Source organism: Musa acuminata, chromosome BXJ3-7 (genome assembly GCF_036884655.1).
Source record: "Musa acuminata AAA Group cultivar baxijiao chromosome BXJ3-7, Cavendish_Baxijiao_AAA, whole genome shotgun sequence".
Lineage (NCBI taxonomy): Eukaryota > Viridiplantae > Streptophyta > Magnoliopsida > Zingiberales > Musaceae > Musa > Musa acuminata.
In genome coordinates this window covers 27,954,839-27,976,716 of record NC_088355.1, presented here as the reverse complement: position 1 = coordinate 27,976,716, position 21,878 = coordinate 27,954,839, and the positions used below count along the sequence as shown (strand labels likewise).

Here is a 21,878-nt window from a genome sequence, read left to right as displayed (position 1 = left end):
ATGATGGCTTTAGGGATGCCTAAATGAGTAATGATGCTTCTCCACATGAATCCTTCTACTTGCTTCTCGGTGATGGATGCTAGCGGCTCAGCCTCCAACAACTTGGTAAAGTAATCCACCCCGATGATGAGGAATTTTCTCTATCCCAAAGTCGGTGGGAAGGGGTCGAGGAGGTCCATTCCCTATTACGCGAAGGGCCAAGTGCTGTCTAGGGGGGTCAAGGGAACTGCAGGCTGATGATGTGCCCGAGCATGCTTTTGACACTACAGGCATCGCTGTATATAGGCCATAGCATCCTAACGCATGGTTGGCCAGTAGTATCCTTGTCGGAGGACTTTGAAGGCTAGGGTCCGACCGCCAATATGTTCCCCGCAGATTCCTTCGTGAACCTCGGCTAACACCGACTGGGCTTCCGTGGGGTTCAAACAGTCCAGGAACGGTTGGGTGAATGACCTCCGATAAAGTTGTATGTACATCATGCAATACCACGCCTACGTGTGCCGGAGTCGTTGGGAGGCCATCCTGTCAGCTGGAAGTGTCCCATCTTTTTTATAGTGGAGGATTTCTTTGACCCAGGTTGGGGTCACGCCTGTGGTGGCTACCTCTTCGGTCGCAATAGTTCGGTAAGGAAGTCGTTCGACCTCCGACGGTGGTTTGGTGTCTTGACCCGAGGTGAGCCTCGCTAAGGCATCAGCTTGTGGGTTCTACACCCGCGACACCCTTGTTATAGCGAAGCCCTAGAAGCGGCTAACGAGTTTCTTTACTTCAGACAGGTATTTCGTCATGGTGGTGTCCCGAGCCATATAGTCTCCGTTGATATGACCGACCACTAGCTGAGAGTTGGTGAAAACTTGGATGCCTTTGATTTGTAGCTCGAGGGCCAACTTGAGGCCTGATAGGAGTGCTTTGTATTTGGCTTCGTTGTTGGTGGTCTTGAACCCGAAGCAGAGTGCATGCCTGAATGTCTGGCCATCGGGGCTTTCAAGGATGAGGCCAACACCGCCTCCTTTTGCGTTCGCCGAGCCGTCGACGTGCAAGCTCCACCATTGCTCGGTATGCTCGTCATCGCTGTTGCCGAGGGGAATCAATTCCGATATGAAGTCAGCTACGACTTGAGCCTTGATGGCTATCCTCAGGACATATTGTATGTCAAACTCCCTAAGTTCAACTGACCACTTGAGCATTCGTCCGGACATGTCAAATTTGGACAAGATCTACCGCAGTGGCTGGTCAGTTATCACTTTAATAGGGTGGGCCTGGAAGTAGGGCCGTAACTTTCTTATCGTCTATACGAGTGCTAAGGCAAGTCTTTCCACCAGTGGATATCTCACTTCCGGCCCATCGAGGATGTGGCTTAGGTAGTAGATTGGTCGTTTTACTCCAGAATCTTCTCAAGTCAGGATGGAACTGACGATAAGCTCGGAAGCCATAAGGTGGAGGCTAAGCGGTTCTACCGGAGAGATCGTAGCAAGTTGGGGTAGGTGCGGCAGGTGCTCCTTTAGTCGGCCAAAGGACTCTTGACATTCTGGGGTCCATTCAAAGTTCTTTAGGCTCTTCAGGATTCGGAAGAAGGGAAGGCACTTATCCCCTAATCGAGATAGGAACCAAGCCAGGGAGGCGAGCCTTCCAACCAAATACTGGACCTCCTTTACCGACCGAGGGGGCTCCATGTTGATGATAGCTTGAACTTTTTCTAGGTTGGCATCTATTCCCTTTCGGTGGATTATGAATCCGAGGAACTTTCCTGAGCTGACCCTGAAGACACACTTGGCGGGTTTAAGGTGCATGCCGCATTTTCGCAATATCCTGAATGTCTCGGTGAGATCCATTATGTGAGTCCGGGCGAATTTGCTTTTGACGATCATGTCATCGACGTATACTTCCAGGGTTCCTTCCGATCTGGTGGGCGAACGTCTTGTTCATCATCCTTTGGTAAGTTGCCCATGCATTCTACAACACGAATGGCATGACTTTGTAGAAGTAAACTCCTCGATTTGTGATGAATACCATATGTTCTTGGTCTTCAGGCTCCATCTTGATTTGGTTGTACCCCGAGAATGTGTCCAAGAATGTGAGGAGCTCGTGCCCTGAGGTTGTGTCAACTAGCTGGTCAATCCTTGGTAGTGGATAGCAGTCCTTCGAGCACGCTCAATTGAGGTCGATGTAGTCAACACACATCCTCCAACTTCCATTTGGATTTTTAACGAGGACTACATTTGACAGTCATCGCGGGTATTTTGCTTCTACGATGAATCTCGCCACCAGGAGTTGCTATATTTCATCGTCAACTGCCTTTTGTTGGTCAAGCGACAACTTTTGAGGTCGCTGCTTCACCGATCGTGCTTGGGGACTAATGTTCATGTGGTGTTGTGCAACCGCTCGGTTGATCCCGGGCATGTCCGCTAGTGACCAGGCAAAGATATTGACGTTCTCAACTAGCAGGTTGATGAGCTGCTCTCTTTCCTCCTCTAGTAGCCTCGACCTAAACCTGATGACCCTATCTAGTCGGTCGTGGCATAACGGGACTTCTCGGGTGTGCTCGGTTGGTTCAGATCGCTGTGTTGGTTTGGCGACGTCCTAAGGGTCAGTGATAGGATGTTCATGTCTCAGCTTCTTTGGTAATGCGACAGCCGCTAGGTAACATTGTCGGGACTCCCGAGGATCGCTCCTTGCTTCCCTGACCCCTTCTCGTGTCAGGAATTTTATCGCCCGGTGATATGTGGAGATGATTGCTTTGAGCTTGTTGAGGGTTGGGCTGTTGGGAAATCATGGGGGTGACATCACATGCGTAGCGGAAGAACAAGAAAACAAAATCCCCGATTCCCAAAAAGATGTTCGTCGTCGTGCGAAGATTGGTGCGCAAAATCCGCGAAACTCAAAACTGCGTATAAAGTAGATTGTGTTACCTAGGGAGATCGTATATCCCTGTTTCCTTACAGATCCTTAGGAGAGGGTGAAGGAGGTCAAGCGTCCTCCTCTCTAGCGGTGATCCACATAGCAGGATTGCGATGACGCTCCTCAAAACTCCAGGCCTGCTCTAAGGTGGAGAGGGAGAGGAGAATAGGAAAGGCAAGCAAAGACTCTAGCCTATGAGGCTCTAAATCCCTCCTATTTATAGAGGTCCCCTGTCAAACCCTAATGGGTCCTCCCCTAGTGGGTATTGGATCTGCATCCAATAAGACAAGGGCTCCGTCGGATATCTCATATCCTAACCTCTACTCATCGCAATACCTACCATATGTGTGTGACCCTCTAGGCCCAATATCGAGCTGGCCGTGAGTCATACCCGTCAGAACTCCTTCTAACTCAGTGAATTATTATCTCTGTAATAATTCACTTGACTCATCGACTATGGACGTACTAGGCCACTACGCCGTAGTCCCCAGACGATACAAGGGAATCCAATTCATTAGACCTGTCTGTCCTTAGTTACTGTGTACCTATAGTCCCTCATCCATCTAATATCCTAGAGACCGTGTATCGAGCATGGTGTTGTCAGACCCATACGGTTTCTACTCGAGTCTCGCTCTAATCGGATTCTCCCGGAGAACTCTTTCTCTCTCAACCCGAATGACCCTGGCCAGGGATTTGTCTGAGCAAGAACACATGGGATATTCCTCTCATGACGTCGAGAGTGGATGATCCTCTATCGACACTCAATAGCCCTCGTAAGGTCGACTACCACTCCCAATGACCAACTGTACTAGATCTGGGACAACCAAACCTATAAGTCTGGTATCAAAGAGTGGAGCACTCATACAGGACATCCTTGGTGTCTCAAGTCTAAGGACCAGATACACCACTAGGACTACGGAATCGCTGTCTGACAATAAGGCATCATTAACCATCCAGCATTCTGTAAACAGATCAATCAGTGAACTCATTCTCCAATGAGCACCTGTACTATATCCCTAGTGTCCCTACACGAGCAGCTATGAGACCAGCTGCATCCATCATATTGTTGAATCTCGTATTTTGATGATGAAACTACTTGATATATGTTTATGATTTAATCTGCATTTTGAGTGACGCAGGATGCTTCGATCAGGATGAGACAATTAAAGCAGGAACATCATGTTGTGCCGAAGGAACATGTCAGAAGATTGGACGTCGGGCCGGTGGATCGGTCGACGTATCGACAGAAGGCTTCGGGCCGTGAACTCGGGCATCGGGCCAAGAAGAGCGGGTATTGTGCCAAGGATATCGGAGTTGCGGAGTCAACTGGCCGATTGGGCAATAGGCTGCAGAAGAGGACGATGCGCCGAAGAATCGGACGAAGCGTCGAGGGACCAATGACATATCGGACAACTTGGTTAATTGCTTAGGATTAATTGTCTCGATCGAAGTTTTGTTTTGTTGTGCAGGATTAACTACGATGAAAGTTAGACAAGCAGCAGGTGTTGCGCCGGAGTCAAGATCATGATCACGTTGGGAGTTCTAGAGTTCGACGGAAGTTCGGACGGTCGTCGGAGGTTCAGCGAGAACAGATCCGAGAAGTCCAGAAGCTTGCCAAGCGAAGCTCGTCGGAACTCGCCAAGTGGATCGTCGCAAAGTCCAGGAGTTTGCCGGAAGTCCGCAGAAGCATCACCGAGGGTTCATCGGATGATCGACGGAAGTTCGCCGGAAACTCGCCGGAAGAAGCGATTGACGTACCGAAGCAGAGCTGCAGAATTTGTCTTAGATTTAATCGTAGTTAGCACGGTGATTAAGTTAGAAATGGGAGGTGATCCCATTAGCTTAATCCTGGGGCAATTGGGCCCCTGAAGAACTCAAGTTGGGTCGAATGATTCAACCCATTCGAACCCAAGTAGCTGTGGGAGGTGCAACCGCCCAGGCAGGGAGGTGCAACCGCCCAGGCTAAGTCTCCCAGCGAGACTGGGCGGTGCAACCGCTCCAGCCAGGAGGTGCAACCGCCCACGGCTCAGTCTCCAAGTGAGACTGGGCGGTGCAACCTCCTCTGTCAAGAGGTAGCACCGCTAGAGCTCAAGTTCCGAGCTCTGCCGAGAGGTGCAACCACCGAGCTCGGTCTTCGAGCTCTGGCAGGGTGATGCAACCTCCTTGGACAGGTGATGCATCGCCTGAGCTCGGTCTTCGAGCTCTGGCAGGAAGGTGCAACCACCCCTGACAGAGAGGTGCATCCGCTTGAGCTCAGTCTTCGAGCTCTGCCAGGCGGTGCAACCTCTCCAGTCAAGAGGTGCAACCGCCTGATCCCGGAATTCCGGGATTTGATGGTTTTGAGCTCGAATTTTGAACTGGGTTGGGGCCTATAAATACCCCACCCATTCAGCACTGAAAAGATACAGACCTACACCGAAATCTTGATCCTCTTCGGGCCGTGAACTCGGGCATCGGGCCAAGAAGAGCGGGTATTGTGCCAAGGATATCGGAGTTGCGGAGTCAACTGGCCGATTGGGCAATAGGCTGCAGAAGAGGACGATGCGCCGAAGAATCGGACGAAGCGTCGAGGGACCAATGACATATCGGACAACTTGGTTAATTGCTTAGGATTAATTGTCTCGATCGAAGTTTTGTTTTGTTGTGCAGGATTAACTACGATGAAAGTTAGACAAGCAGCAGGTGTTGCGCCGGAGTCAAGATCATGATCACGTTGGGAGTTCTAGAGTTCGACGGAAGTTCGGACGGTCGTCGGAGGTTCAGCGAGAACAGATCCGAGAAGTCCAGAAGCTTGCCAAGCGAAGCTCGTCGGAACTCGCCAAGTGGATCGTCGCAAAGTCCAGGAGTTTGCCGGAAGTCCGCAGAAGCATCACCGAGGGTTCATCGGATGATCGACGGAAGTTCGCCGGAAACTCGCCGGAAGAAGCGATTGACGTACCGAAGCAGAGCTGCAGAATTTGTCTTAGATTTAATCGTAGTTAGCACGGTGATTAAGTTAGAAATGGGAGGTGATCCCATTAGCTTAATCCTGGGGCAATTGGGCCCCTGAAGAACTCAAGTTGGGTCGAATGATTCAACCCATTCGAACCCAAGTAGCTGTGGGAGGTGCAACCGCCCAGGCAGGGAGGTGCAACCGCCCAGGCTAAGTCTCCCAGCGAGACTGGGCGGTGCAACCGCTCCAGCCAGGAGGTGCAACCGCCCACGGCTCAGTCTCCAAGTGAGACTGGGCGGTGCAACCTCCTCTGTCAAGAGGTAGCACCGCTAGAGCTCAAGTTCCGAGCTCTGCCGAGAGGTGCAACCACCGAGCTCGGTCTTCGAGCTCTGGCAGGGTGATGCAACCTCCTTGGACAGGTGATGCATCGCCTGAGCTCGGTCTTCGAGCTCTGGCAGGAAGGTGCAACCACCCCTGACAGAGAGGTGCATCCGCTTGAGCTCAGTCTTCGAGCTCTGCCAGGCGGTGCAACCTCTCCAGTCAAGAGGTGCAACCGCCTGATCCCGGAATTCCGGGATTTGATGGTTTTGAGCTCGAATTTTGAACTGGGTTGGGGCCTATAAATACCCCACCCATTCAGCACTGAAAAGATACAGACCTACACCGAAATCTTGATCTTTTCTGCGATTCTAAGAGCTCAAAAGTGTTGTAAAGCCTTTAAGTCTCCTCCTTCTGTTCTTCAAGTTTTCAGTTGTAAAGTGAGGAGAGAAAGGTCTGTAAAGGTTGTCTCCTGAGCCTGTCAAAAGGAGAGAAATTGTAAAAGGGCAGTTTGGCCTTCGCCTATTGAAGGAAGGCCCCTAGTTGACGTCGGCAACCTCGTCGGTGGAGGAAGCCAAAAGTGGAGTAGGTCAAGGCTGACCGAACCACTCTAAATCTCTGGTTTGCGTTTATTTTCGAGCACTTTATCATTACTGCAAACCTCCTTCATTACTACTGCTCTCTGCGCTTTCACGAACAAGTTCTAAGTGCTGTTCTTCCGAATCTGCATTCAGACGTAAATTCATATTTTCATACATTACAGTTTACGTTTACGTTTGATTCTGCAGAACTGTCTTCCATGCTTTTACGAACGAGCTTCTTTACAGTTTACACTTACATTTTGATCCTATTGATAACTGCAAACTGTCCTCTACAATTTTACGAACGAGTTTTAACATTTAGACGTAAAACTGCATTCAGACGTAAATCGGCTTTCCTCGCTCAATCATCAGATCTCAGTTCACGTTTACGTCTTGATTTCAACTGCATACTGCCTTCTGCGAGTATACAAACGAGTTTCAAAGTTTAGACGTAAATCTGCGTCTAGACGTAAAACTGCGTTTAGACGTAAATCTGCGTTTAAACGTAAATCTGAGTTTAAGACGTAAATCTGAGTTTAGACGTAAATCTGAGTTTAGACGTAAATCTGCGTTTAGACGTAAAACTGCGTTTAGACGTAAATCTGCGTTTAGACGTAAATCTGTGTTTAGACGTAAAACTGCGTTTAGACGTAAATCTGAGTTTAGACGTAAACTGCGCTTAGACGCAAAACTGCGTTTAGACGCAATCTGCGCTTAGACGCAAACTGCACTTAGATACAAACTGAGAATTTGCTTTTGCATCATAATAGTTTTTGAACGAACGCAGCTTTTGGTTTTTAATCGCTGTAAGATTTCCGCTGCACTAATTCACCCCCCCCCCTCTTAGTGCTCTCGATCCTAACACATATAGACGGGTATACAGCACACCAGTCTGTCCGGTTATCACGATGTCCCTCTCGAGTAACCTATGACCGGGATTATTTAAGATATGTGTTTAAAGGTGAATCGATCTCATTATCGTGATCTCATCACGATCCGATTCCCATTACACAAATCCAAGGACATCACAATATATATATGCATTTATGCAATAGTTATAAAGTGATATACGCCAAAATATAATAAGCAAAAAGATTCTGTATCAAGTCACACGTGCCATCACTCACGTGATTGGCTTGCCGGGCACCTATGACTAGCATGGGCGACCTAGGATAGCGTTGTATGCCAAGGGGAGTTCCACTACCATAAAGGTCACCATGATCGTCTTGACCTACGGGCCCTCGCCCAGGGTGACCGGTAGGACTGTCGTGCTGAGGGACGAGATGGAATCCCCTGTAAATCTGGTGAGTGCCGATTGACTCGGGGCGAGGTCTTCCTTGGTTAGGCTGAGTTTTTGGAAGTCACCAAAGTATAGGATATTGGCGGAGCTCCCGGTGTCCACCATAATCCTTTTAACCCGAGCATTGGCGATCCTGGCCAAGATGACTAGCGCATCGTCATGCTCCGGGTATTCGGTCTCTCTTGTCGAGAAGGTGATCTCGGGCACTTGGGGTTGCCTCAAGCTCTTCTCTATGGCTGCTTGGGCATAAGCCTTTCGTCCCACCATGTTATCTCCTCCTGCCGTCGGACTGCCACTGATCATGTCAGTTTGCTTCTCGACTGGCCTGGAGGGATAAGGAGACCTTTTGCATGGCCTCCTAATGTAGTGTCCTAGATGCCCCCGGCGTATGAGTTCTTCAGTTTGATTCTTGAGGTCGCAACATTCCTCGGTGTTATGTCCATAATCGTAATGAAACTGGCAGTACTTTGAATGGTCTGTGAGCTCGCGCGGTGCCTTCATCAGGTTTGGGGCCTTCAAGAGTCCTCTCTCCCTGATCTGCAAGAATATCTCGGTCTTGGAGGAATTCAAAGCTGGGAGTGGGGGCCTTGGGAGTGTCGCATCGGGTCGGTCGATTCTCCTTCTTGGTGGCATCGGGACCTACCCTCGAGTCGGTTTTAGTCGCGACCTCTTATTCTCCTCCCGCTTTCCCGCCACCAATGCTTCGGTGGCCACATATTGGTTGGCTCGTTGAAGCATTTTGGGGATGGTTGTAGGAGGTCGCTCGACCAGCAACCAGAAGAACCTAGAAGGGATTCCCATTAGAAAGGCATACATTATTAAGGAAGGGTGAGTGTCGGGCAGCCCCCAGATTTCAATAGCAAAACGTGTCACAAAATGAGAAAGTGGCTCGTCGTCCTTTTGGCTAAGATCGAGAAGCAGAGCCGCGGATGGCCTTAGTCGCACACTGGCCATGAAGTTGAGCTCGAACTCTTTGGCAAGTTGGTTGAAAGAAGCAATCGAGGCCGGTCTGAGACGGTTGTACCACATCCGAGCTGGGCCTCGGAGCGAGGTGGGGATCACCCTGCACATGAGGGCGTCAGAAGTACCATATAGGGCCATCTGGGCCCGAAAGGCGATGACATATTCCGTTGGGTCAGAGCTGCCATCATAGGCTTCGAGAACAAGGAGATGGAAGCTTGGAGGGATTGGCTTGTCCTAAACCTCGGGTGTGAAAGGCGTTGCTCCTGAAGAGGCCTCGCCGAGCTCCTCCTTGGATTTATGAAACCCATGTTGAACCTCGTCCAAGCGCTGATTTACCAAGCGCAGTTGTGCCCGGAGGGAGTCTGCCGAGTCGGACGATAGGGTTTCGAGCTCGAGGCTGCTAGTGCGGGGGTGTCAAAGGCTTCATGCGTCGTACGCAGGCATCAGTCTCGGGCTTAGTCGTCATTCGGGCGACACGACAACAGTCATCATCGTGAGCTATCGGGGAGCCAGGGGTGGTGCAGGAGAGTGTGGGAGATGGGGGTAGCAACTCCCGCTGTGGCGTCAGTAGGAGTGTCGAGAGTTATCTGGGAGGCAAGATGAGGGAACGATGGTTTGCATCATCCTCGCCAGGACTTGAACTTGGTGCATCAGGCTGAGGAACGCCTCAGCGGAGATGAAAGGTTGAGCAGCAACCATTCCTGGGGGCGATAACCCCGGGTCAGTGAACAGCCTCCAGTAGTGCCCCGGGGTTGCTATGTTGGCCTCCTGTTTGGGGGGAGGTGGGTGTTGCTCCCCGAGCCTAGGGGTTGAGTGGGTCGGAAGGTGGTCGTTGCCCAAGTGTTTAGTCAGGTTGCCCGGTTGAGGTTGATCCTATGTCATCGGGCCCTCCTTCTAGCACCAAAATGATAGTGATCCTTTACACCATGGCAGAGCAAGCTGGCACGGCTTGGTTCAGTCCCGGATGCACAGGATCATCCACGTCGGTGTTCGATCGGTGAGGATCATAGTATGGCGGGTTCGGGCTTGGGCTCTGGCTTTAAAGTCAGGGACTCCCTTGGGTTGACCGCTTGCTTCTTGGCCTCCGGTCCCTGCACACAGGTCAAGGTCAGGAAGGGGCTCCCGACTTCGACCCCTCCAAAGATCTTATTAGAACTTAGTGGCAAAACTCTCTTTTGGCTGACCCTACGAGGAGTTCTTATCCTCCCCTAGGGAACCGGTCGTACCTGTCATATTTATTACTGTCAGCACTGTACTCGGTCGGTGCCATCTCGACCTTTGCGGGACCATGTTGTACTCGACGGGCACCATCCTGACCTTTGTTGGATAACGCTATACTTGGTCGGTGCCATCCCGACCTTTGTGGGATGACGCTGTACTAGGTGGGCATCATCCCAGCCTTTGCGGGATGGTGCTATACTCGTTCGGCGTCATGTCGACCCGATCTTTGCGGGTCGGTGTGATACTCGTTCAGCACCATCCCGACCTTTGAGGGATAGCGTTGTACTTGGTCAGTGCTGCTCGACTTTTGTGGAATCTGCATTGATCGGGAGTACACTCCGACATATTATCCTTGATACTGATGTGACTGAGAATAGTGGTAGGGTAGGTTCCAAGATATGTCCTATCACAACCGAAGCTTAGAACTGTTTGGATCATTTCTATGTTCCACAATTAGTGTAGATGACACTATTAATTATTATCTTAGTACACTTCAAAGCATCTCCCTGCATGTATGTAATCTGTTTAAACTGTTGACTGTCCTGCCTCATGAACCAAAATGCACATACATGTACAGTATAACGAGCACTGGTTGATGGAACTTTTAGCAGCATTTTTTTTTATACAATTGCGTCAGGATCTGTACGTACAGCTACATACTCAGAAACTATTTTATACTGAGCAGAGCTGGCACACTTTACTGCCAACAATTCTTGTTCGACTACAGCTACAAGATTCCACCAATGTACTTTCTTTTGTCCATTTATAAGCCCCCAAACCAGTGGATTGCACGACGCAGTCAAACCGCACACCTCTTCCACTATCCTTGAACCCATTTTAGTGCAGAAAGCTATGCTTTTTCTTAGGTCTTAACAATCTATACCTACAGGGAAATGTCAGAACCTGTCTACTTGTAATATGTTTGCCATGGAAGAGTTGTCTTCTCATTGCATGTTGTGTGGGTTGGCCACACTGTCCCTCAGAGTTCAAGTTAAGTAGGGTTTCCTTTTCGGGCTGTGTATCACCCCAAAGTTGACTTTTAGCATGTCTGACCCTGCCAGTTTGCCATTCTTGCTGCACGTTGGTCAAACATCCAAGTTTGATAATAAATAAGAAACTCAAAATCAAGAAACTTCTAATACGTGTCGCGTATCCTAAGGCAACTCAAAATTAAGAAAATTAAGGAGAGCCAACCGGGGTGGCGACGAAGCTAAACTCCAAAGGCAACCCCGTTGGAACGGAGGAAGGACTGACCATGGAGCCCAAGATCCTAAAACCTGATCCTGAGATTTCTATTATCAACCTTCCACTAGCGCTTGAGACCATATCTCTCGAAGACGTAGAAGTAATTTAAGAGTCATTTCGTTTTTTGAATTTACCTTGTGAGTAATATTTTCTGAGAGGTATTATATTCAAAGTCTGTAGAGTATTTGTCCTGATCGAACTTCATCAACAATATAATATGGACCTTCCTAATTTGGACATAGTTTCCCCAGGTGTGAATTAGATTATTGACTTCAGCCTCGTGTAGCACATCTCCAACCATCAGTCTTCGATGTTAGACCCTTGAGTTGTATGACTTCACTATGGCTCATTTATGCACTAAGTTACAGAGATACACTTTTGCTCATACTTTATCAATCATATTATTTGGCTCGGAGGGGTATAACTAGCATTGTATTATCATAAGTCTGGGTTTGGATAGTTGAAAAAAATGACTTCACAATTTCAATTCCGTAGGCAAGACAGAATGAGGATTCTTCCATTTATACTTTTGGGGTAGTTCAATGACTCCACAAGATACCAAGGAGTTTGTCCACGTAAGTTTCTTTTGTTTCCATTGCTATTTTTTTTTATCTTAATCATACGTGCTATTCTTTTGTCCACCTATGATCAGGATTATTTAGGGTACGTGTTTAATGGCACATGTGACATAATACGTATTCTTTTTACTTATTATATTATTTGGTATTTTATCACTTTATATTGTTTGTTATATATATGCATATTTATTATGATTTCCATTGATCTATGCAATGAGAATTGGATCGTGATGAGATCACGATAATGAGACCGATTCATCTTTAAACACGTACCCTAAATAATCCTGATCATAGGTTACTCGAAAGGGACATCGAGAACCGGACAAACTAGTGTGTTGTATACTCATTCATATGATGGAGGCAGTTAGTCTTATAGTTGCTTATGTGAGGGCACTAGAGCTATAGTATAGGTGCTCATTAGAGAATAAGTTCACTGATTGATTCGGTTACATAATGTTGGATGGTTAATGATACCTTATTGTCAGACAACAATTCCGTTGTTTTAGTGGTGTACATGGTCCTTAGATTTAAGACACCAAGGATGTCCTATATGAGTACTCCACTCTTTGAAACCAAACTTATAGGTTTGGAAGTTTTAAATCTAGCACAGCTGGTCATCAAGAGTTGTAGCCAACTTTATGAGGGCTATTGAGTGTTGATAAAGGATTATTAGCTCTCGGTGTTATGAGAGAAAAATCTCATGTGTTCTTGCTCAAATAAATCCCTGGCCAGGATCATTCGAATTAAGAGAAAAAGAGTTCTCCGAGAGAATCCGATTAGAGCGAGACTCGTGGAGAAACCATATGGGTTTGACAACACCATTCCCGATATACGATCTCTGTGATATTAAATAAATGAGGGACTATAGATACACGATAATTGAGGACAGATAGGTCTAAAGGATTGAATTCTCTTATATCGTATGGGGACTACGGCATAGTGGCATAGTGCTAGTTATAGGTGCCCAGCAAGCCAATCACGTGAGTGATGGCACGTGTGACTTGATACAGAATCTTTTTGCTTATTATATTTTGGCGTATATCACTTTATAACTATTGCATAAATACATACACATATATATATGTATATATATATATATCTCGAGAGAGACATCATGATAACCGGACAGACTGGTGTGTTGTATACCCGTCCATATAATGGATGCAGCTGGTCTCATAGCTGCTCGTGTAGGGACACTAGGGATATAGTACAGGTGCTCATTGGAGAATGAGTTCACTGATTGATCCGCTTACGGAATGCTGGATGGTTGATAATGCCTTATTATCAGACAATGATTCCGTAGTCCTAGTGGTGTATCTGGTCCTTAGACTTGAGACACCAAGGATGTCATGTATGAGTGCTCCACGCTTTGATGTCAGACTTATAGGTTTGACTGTCCCAGATCTAGTACAGCTAGTCATTGGGAGTGGTAGTCGACCTTACGAGGGCTATTGAGTGTCGATAGAGGATCATCCACTCTCGGCGTCATGAGAGGAATATCCCATGTGTTCTTGCTCAGACAAATCCCTGGCCAAGGTCATTCGGGTTGAGAGAGAAAGAGTTCTCCGGGAGAATCTGATTAGAGCGAGACTCGAGTAGAAACCGTATGGGTCTGACAACACCATGCTCGATACACGGTCTCTAGGATATTAGATGGATGAGGGACTATAGGTACACGGTAACTGAGGACAGACAGGTCTAATGGATTGGATTCCCCTGTATCGTTTGGGGACTACGACGTAGTGGCCTAGTACGTCCGTAGTCGATGAGTCGAGTGAATTATTACAGAGATAATAATTCACTGAGTTAGAAGGAGTTCTAACATGTATGACTCGCGGCCAGCTCGATATTGGGCCTAGAGGGTCACACACATATGGTAGGCATTACGATGAGTAGAGGTTCGGATATGAGATATCTGACGGAGCCCTTATCTTATTGGATGCAGATCCAATACCCACTAGGGGAGGACCCATTAGGGTTTGACAGGGGACCTCTATAAATAGGAGGGATTCATAGCCTCATAGGCTAGAGCCTTTGCTTGCCTTTCCTATTCTCCTCTCCCTCTCCACCTCAGAGCAGGCCTGGAGTTTTAAGGAGCGTCGTCGCAACCCTGTTGTGTAGATCACCGCTAGAGAGGAGGATGCTTGACCACCTTCACCCTCTCCTAAGGATCTGCAAGGAAACAGGGATATACGATCTCCCTAGGTAACACAATCTACTCTATACGCAGTTTTAAGTTTCGCGGATTTTGCGCACCAATCTTCGCACGACGAAGAACATCTCTTTGGGAATCAGGGATTTTGTTTTCTTATTCTTCCGCTGCGCATGTGATGTCGCCCCCAAGATTTCCCAACAGTGGTATCAGAGCCAGGTTGTTCGTGCGAATGATTGATTTTGAACTGCGTGTGTTGTGTTTAGGAAGAATTTTGACATCAAAATCATTGACGCAAAAACAAGGAAGGGCAGCAATAGTTGCTGCCCTCGATCTGCGTGCGTGCAGCGCAGTCGAAGGCGGGCAGCACAGGGGCTGCGTTTGCACTAGCCGGCCGGCGGCCTGCTTGCAGCAGGCTTGCGTCTGGCGGGGCTGGCAGCTTGCGGGCAGAGGCGCCTGCGGCCGCTTCTCTCGCGGGGTGAGACGCCGCAGGGCAGCGGCGCCTGCCGCTGCTCCCGCGGGCGAAACCCCCCCCCACAGGGGCAGCCGCCCGGCGGGACAGCACCGCTTGAGGGCGTTGCCCCGCCGGTAGAACCGCCCGCGGGGGCGCCCACCTGCAGCGGCAGCGCTGCTAGCGGGCGTGCTGCCTGTAAGCAAGGGCACCGCCCTCGCCCCACCGCACAGGCCGCCGCTAGCAGGGTAGCGGCGGCGGCAGTAGTAAGAGGGAATTAGGGTTTTGGGCAAAAAGATAGTTTTGCCCCTGTGAATTTAAGAAATTCCAGTTTCTGTCTTTTTTCCAAATTACGAAAATACCCTTAGGAATTGAGAAATTCCCTACATGTCCTTGATTTCATAAAATATTAATTAATTAAAAGGTTTAGTTGATTATTATTTTTATTATTATCTAGTAGTCCTACATGATGATGATTATTTATACATGTGATGTATGATGTGTGGACGGATGATCATGGACATGTGTGTACTTGCGATTATTATTATTGAGGTTTGCGAGCATCCATTATATTTCTCGTTTATTGTCGGGCCTGCGTGCCTATGATTAAGTTGTAATCACATGAGTAGGCGCAGCGGAAGCGTGGATGCGATAGCGGGACCCACGAGACGGACGATCGTGATGTATGGAGATGCATCAAGATGTCGACGGAACTGACGAGGACGAGATGGACGATCACACGGCATCGAGATGCACCGTTGCACACATAGATCTTGATGTGAGTGATTAGGCCTACTGGCTCGGGCCTAATCATATTAGGTTGTGTGGTCCATGATCATCTGGTGTGATTGCTTATACACATACTAGATATGTATATATATTTGCATGCGATGTAGATATATATTAAATATGTATATGTGTGACATGTCATATTAGGAGACCAAATCATAGAAACATCTCTCGATAATATTAAGTCGGTAAACGTGAGACAATTAGATTGACCCACGTGGCCTTCCATTGTTATGAGTAGGAACCGATTCCCGGTGTAGGATGAGTTGGTCGAGTCCCTCGAGACTCACCTATATCACGATTCGCTATCTTGCTTATGACATAGAGATGTCACCGGTGACCTGAGGGCATGGTATGCTTGGTCGAGTCCCTCGAGGGTATATCATTAAATCAGACTCATCTTATAACGAAGGTGTTGACTTAACCGAGCATCATGGTTGGTCGAGTCCCTCGAGGCCATGGTGATTCAGAGGCCGAACAGGACGGGAATCACAAGGAGTTGTGATCGGCAAGAGTTGCCTACCTTTTAGGATTAGTGTGATTGGTCGAGTCCCTCGAGGTTACACTAAGACGCTGATTGGATCCTGATCCCCACTAGAAGTCTGCCGGAGACTTCCGTTTCATGTGTTGAGGGTATCGCATGACTCGTTAGTAAAATAGTTGGAGCATATTAAGATAGAAGTCCATATCTTGATAGTTTATTTCTTGCAAAATCTGGTTGTTATTCATTTCTACTGCATCTTTATTTTTAGAAAATGTCGTTTTCAATTCCCTTACGTGGCATACTTGATGTCAACCACCTCACTGGTCCAAATTATACGGATTGGCTCCGTAACTTGAGAATTGTTCTCACAGTGGAGAAAATCATGTACGTCCTTGATACAGTGATGCCTACGCTCGAAGAAGGGGCAAGCGAGGATGAGATCGCTCGCTACATGAAGTACATTGATGACTCCACTCTTGCTCAGTGCTATATGTTGGGCTCTATGACTCCTGAGTTACAGAGACAACATGAAAAGATGGATGCCAGATCCATTCTCCTACATGTCCACAAATTGTTTGAGGAACAGGGAAGGACTCAGCGATATGAGATATCCAAGAGCCTCTTCCGTGCTGGGATGATTAAGGGGACACCAGTTAAGAACCATGTCCTAAAGATGATTAAGTGGATAGAGAAACTCACAGGTCTAGGAATGGTCCTAGGGGATAACTTATGTGTGGACATTGTGCTTCAGTCCCTACCAGATTCTTTTTCATAGTTCATAATGAATTTTAATATGAACAAGCTTAAGGTGACTCTCCCAAAAGCTTCTCAATATGTTGAGGGAGGTAGAGAGTACTATTAAGAAAGAGAAGCCAGTTCTCTACACTGGTGAGACCAGAAAGAAAAGGAAAGCAGAAAGGTCCCTTAAGAAGGGAAAGGGCAAGGGCAAACCAGGTAAAGCAAAGGTTGCTAAGAAAGACCCAGCAAAGGACAAAGGTCAATGCTTCCACTGTGGTAAAGATGGGCACTAGAAGAGGAACTACAAAGAGTATCTTGCAGAAAGGGCAAAATAGAAGCTTAGAGAAGCTTCAGGTACATTAATGATCAATCTCCAATTGTCAGATTTTTGTGATAGTGCATTGGTATTGGATATCAGTATTGCTTATCACATCTACAATTTATTGTAAATTCTAGCAAAGCCGAGGGGAGATTGACGAGAGGAATATTGCATAAAGGTTTGTTTATGCAAGACACTACTCCACACATCATGAATGTAAGTGTCTAAGAGGAAACGAGATGACGTGAACAGTGCATACCTATGGTATTGTAGGCTAGGTCATATCCATGAGAGAATGATTCAAAAGTTGCTAAATGATGGATATCTAGATCCCTTCGACTATGTGTCATATGCAACTTGCGAGCCTTGCCTTCGTGGAAAACTGACCAACTCTCCATTTAGTGGAACTGGAGAGAGAGCCACTGAGCTGTTGGAACTCATAAATAGTGATGTATGTGGACCCATGTCAACTAATGCCATTGGTGGTTACTCCTACTTCATTACCTTTACTGATGATTTCTCAAGGTATGGATAAGTGTACTTAATGAAGTATAAGTCTGAGGCCTTTGAGAAATTCAGAGAGTATAAGAATGAGGTAGAGAACCAGACTCGAAAGAGTATTAAAACTCTTCGATCAGATCGAGGAGGTGAGTACTTAAGTACAGAGTTTACTCAGTTCCTCAAGGACCATGGGATATTATCCCAATGGACACCTCCTTATATACCTCAGCTCAATTGTGTCTCTAGAAGGAGGAATCGTACGCTATTAGACATGGTACGGTCCATGATGAGTTTCGCTGACCTACCCATCTTATTCTAGGGATATGCCCTAGAGACCGCAGCTTACCTTCTGAACAGAGTTTCAACTAAGTCGGTAGTGTCTACACCGTATGAGATATGGAAAGGGAAGAAGCCTGATCTTAATGTTGTTAAGATTTGGGACTGCCCTACCCACATTAAAAGGCATAACCTTGATAAGTTAGAATCAAGGACAGAGCAATGCAAATTTATGGGATACCCCAAGGAAACTTGTGGGTATTATTTCTATCATCTCGAGGACCAAAAGGTCTTTGTAGCTAAGAGGGCAGTGTTCCTTGAGAAGGAAAATATTCTTGGCGGAGACAGTGGGAGAATGATAGAGTTGAGCGAGGTTGGAGAACCAAGCTCAAGCATCACTCTACAGCCCGAGTCTGTTCAGGTATCTAATACACAAGTTTCAACTTTACGCAGGTCTGATAGAGTATCCCATCCTCTTGAGAGATATGTGGGACATATTAGAGGAGAGGATGTTGAGGATATTGATCCTCAGACTTACGAGGAGGCTATTATGAGTATAGACTCCGGGAAGTGGTAAGAAGCCATGAATTCTGAGATGGATTCTATGTACTCCAATAATGTTTGGAACCTAGTTGATGCGCCCGAAGGTATTATACCCATCGGTTGCAAGTGGATTTTTAAGAATAAGATCGGAGTAGATGGAAAGGTAGAGACCTATAAAGCAAGGCTAGTGGCTAAGGGGTATCGTCAAAGGCAAGGTGTTGACTACGACGAAACCTTCTCACCAGTAGCAATGCTAAAATCCATCATAATTCTATTGGTTATTGCAGCACACTATGATTATGAGATCTGGTAGATGGATGTGAAAACCGCATTCCTCAATGGGAACCTCGAGGAGGAGGTGTATATGATGCAACCTGAGGGATTCATGTCCAAGAACTGCTCAGATAAGGTGTGTAGGTTGCTTAGATCCATTTATGGACTAAAGCAAGCTTCCCGAAGTTGAAACATAAGATTTGATGAGGCAATCAGATCTTATGACTTCGTTAAGAACGAAGATGAGCTTTGTGTGTACAGGAAGGTAAGTGAGAGCGCTATCACTTTTTTGGTGTTATATGTGGATGACATCCTGATCATTGGGAATGACATAGGAATGTTGTCCACAATAAAGGCTTGGTTATCTAGACACTTCTCCATGAAGGACTTAGGGGAAGCATCATATATCTTGGGGATTAGAATCTATAGAGATAGATCCAAGAGGATGCTTGGCTTGTCCAAAGGTTTGGACATAGAAACCATTGTCAAAAGGTTTGGCATGGAAAATATCAAGAGAGGTCTCATACCGATGAGACATGGGATATCGCTTTCTACGAGTATGTCCCCAAAGACTCCAGAAGAAAGGGCGAACATGAATATGATACCTTATACCTCAGCAATAGGGTCTATCATGTATGTCATGCTATGTACTAGGCCTGATATAACACATGCTCTGAGTGTCACGAGCAGGTATCAAGCGGATCCGGGCTTGGAGTACTGAAAAGCAGTAAAGTGTATCCTTAAGTACTTGAGAAGGACTAAGGATCTTTTACTAGTATATGGAGGTAATAGCCTTAAGGTTGAAGGCTATACTGACTCATGTTTTCAGTCTGATGTCGATGATCGCAAGTCGAATTCAGAGTATGTGTATACCTTAAATGGAGGAGCAATGTGCTGGAAGAGTTCTAAGCAAGATACCACTGCTGACTCGACCACAGAGGCGGAGTACATTGTTGCATTAGATGTAGCAAAGGAGGGAGTCTGGTTGAAGATGTTTATCACAGATTTGGGAGTCATTCCGGATAGCGAGAAGTCGACTTCCTTATATTGCGACAACTATGGGGCGATTACTCAAATAAGGGAACCCGGGACTCATCAGAAGTGTTTTGAGGAGGTTCTAGCTTATCAAAGAGATCGTAACCAAGGAGATGTAGCAGTGGAAAGAGTTCCATCCGAAGATAACATTGCAGATCCACTGACAAAGCCGTTGTCTCATTTTGTCTTTGAGCTACATAGGGGTCTGATGGGGATCAGACACATAGGTGATTGCCTTTAGGTCAAGTGGGAGATTGCTAGTCATAGGTGCCCAGCAAGCCAATCACGTGAGTGATGGCACGTGTGACTTGATACAGAATCTTTTTGCTTATTATATTTTGGCGTATATCACTTTATCACTATTGCATAAATGCATATATATATATATATATATATATATATATATATATATATATATATATATATATATATATATATATATATATATATATTGTGATATCCTTGGATTTGTGCAATGGGAATCGGATCGTGATGAGATCACGATAATAAGATCGATTCACCTTTAAACACATATCCTAAATAATCCCGGTCATAGGTTACTCGAGAGGGACATCATGATAATCGGACAAACTAGTGTGTTATATACCCGTCCATATGATGGATGCAGCTGGTCTCATAGTTGCTCGTGTAGGGACACTAGGGATAAAGTACAGGTGCTCATTGGAGAATGAGTTCACTGATTGATCCGCTTACGGAATGCTGGATGGTTGATGATGCCTTATTGTCAAACAGTGATTCCATAGTCCTAGTGGTGTATCTGGTCCTTAGACTTGAGACACAAAGAATGTCCTGTATGAGTGCTCCACTCTTTGATACCAGACATAGGTTTGGTTGTCCCAGATCTAATACAGTTGGTCATTGGGAGTGGTAGTTGACCTTACGAGGGCTATTGAGTATCGATAGAGGATCATCCACTCTCGGCGTCATGAAAGGAATATCCCATGTGTTCTTGCTCAGACAAATCCTGTTAGGACTCTAGCTAGGAGAGTCCTAATTGAGAGGGACATTCTGTTAGGACTTAGCTAGGAGAGTCCTAATTGAGAGGGACACTCTGTTAGGACTCTAACTAGGAGAGTCCTAATTGAAAGGGACATTCTGTTAGGAGGTTTTTTCTTAAGAGAAGAATTAGGAGTTGTAAGGGAATAGGAGTCTTGAGTAGGAGTCATATTAGGAGTTGGTTAGAAGTAAGAGTCTTAAATAGGAGTCCTATTAGGAGTTAGGGTTTAGAAGCCCTATAAATAGCCATGTATTCCTTCTCTTTTCTTAAGCAATAGATGAATCTTTTCTGCAGCCTTTGAGCAGCAATTTGGAGGGAGGAACCCCTATAGTGTTCCAAGGAGGCCGATCCCCTAAAGAGATCAACCTCAAGTTTAGAATCTGCAAGGGTTCTAACACCTGGTATCAGAGCAGTGTTCTTGGTGTCTCGCTGCCCTTCCACAACCACCCATCAACCCTCCACAACCATCCAAAGCAATTCCCACAATTGCTTAAAAGATCGTCGCCGAATTCCACCATCATCTCCACCACCGCAGATCATCCTTTGATCTCCCCGTGAATTGCAACAGGTTCTGGTTTCCTACCTTACTGCTGCTGCAATTTATTTATCCCTATCCGAAAATCCAAAAAAAAAAAAATTCGTTCCTATATTGCTGCAAATTTTCATTGTAAGTTGCTGAAATTTTTCGACGAGAATTCTGCTATCGCAACTTACACCAATTTTCTTGCTGTTACTGTCGAAATTTTCTTGATGGACATCCTTGCTATCATATAAACTGAGATATTGTTGTCAACTCTCTCCTCAAATCTCTCAAATTTTTTGTGGAGATTTCGTCGAGAAACCGCTGTTTCTTCGACGATAATTCTGCTCTTATAAGACAACACAATTCTGCAGCAAACTTTCACTGATTTCTATCAAACCTATACATGCCTTTAACCCGTCAACAAAAGAGAGATCTTAACATCACAGATTTGGAGTCATATACTATGGTATCTGAGGAGGCAATCAATGCTAAATTTGAAGCCTTTGAGGCACGAATGGAGGATAAGATTCGGACTCTCCTTACCGAATTCAGTTTGGGCCGACCACCAAGCCCGAAGAAATCACATCAAGGAGAGAGCTCTAACCAATCACATCATGCCCAAAGAGATGACTTCCAAGAGAGGGGAGGCTCTATGACCGACCCCAACTATTCGCGCATGAGAGTGGACTTCCCTAGTTCGGAAGAAGGAGACCCAATTGGTTGGATCTCGCGCGCGGAGCGAT

General features: G+C 46.5%; 1 protein-coding gene across 1 annotated transcript; it reads right to left on the bottom strand.

Annotated features, from left to right (window-relative positions):
* Nucleotides 1-7,957: 7,957 nt before the first annotated feature.
* LOC135642891 (uncharacterized) lies at nucleotides 7,958-8,659 on the bottom strand. The gene has a single exon (XM_065159371.1). The coding sequence runs from the start codon at nucleotides 8,657-8,659 to the stop codon at nucleotides 7,958-7,960; it is 702 nt and encodes a 233-aa protein (XP_065015443.1).
* Nucleotides 8,660-21,878: the final 13,219 nt, after the last annotated feature.

Excerpts from the sequence above, each read along its gene's own strand:
- LOC135642891 (XM_065159371.1), bottom strand. The coding sequence starts at position 8,659 with ATGCCACCAAGAAGGAGAATCGACCGACCCGATGCGACACTCCCAAGG.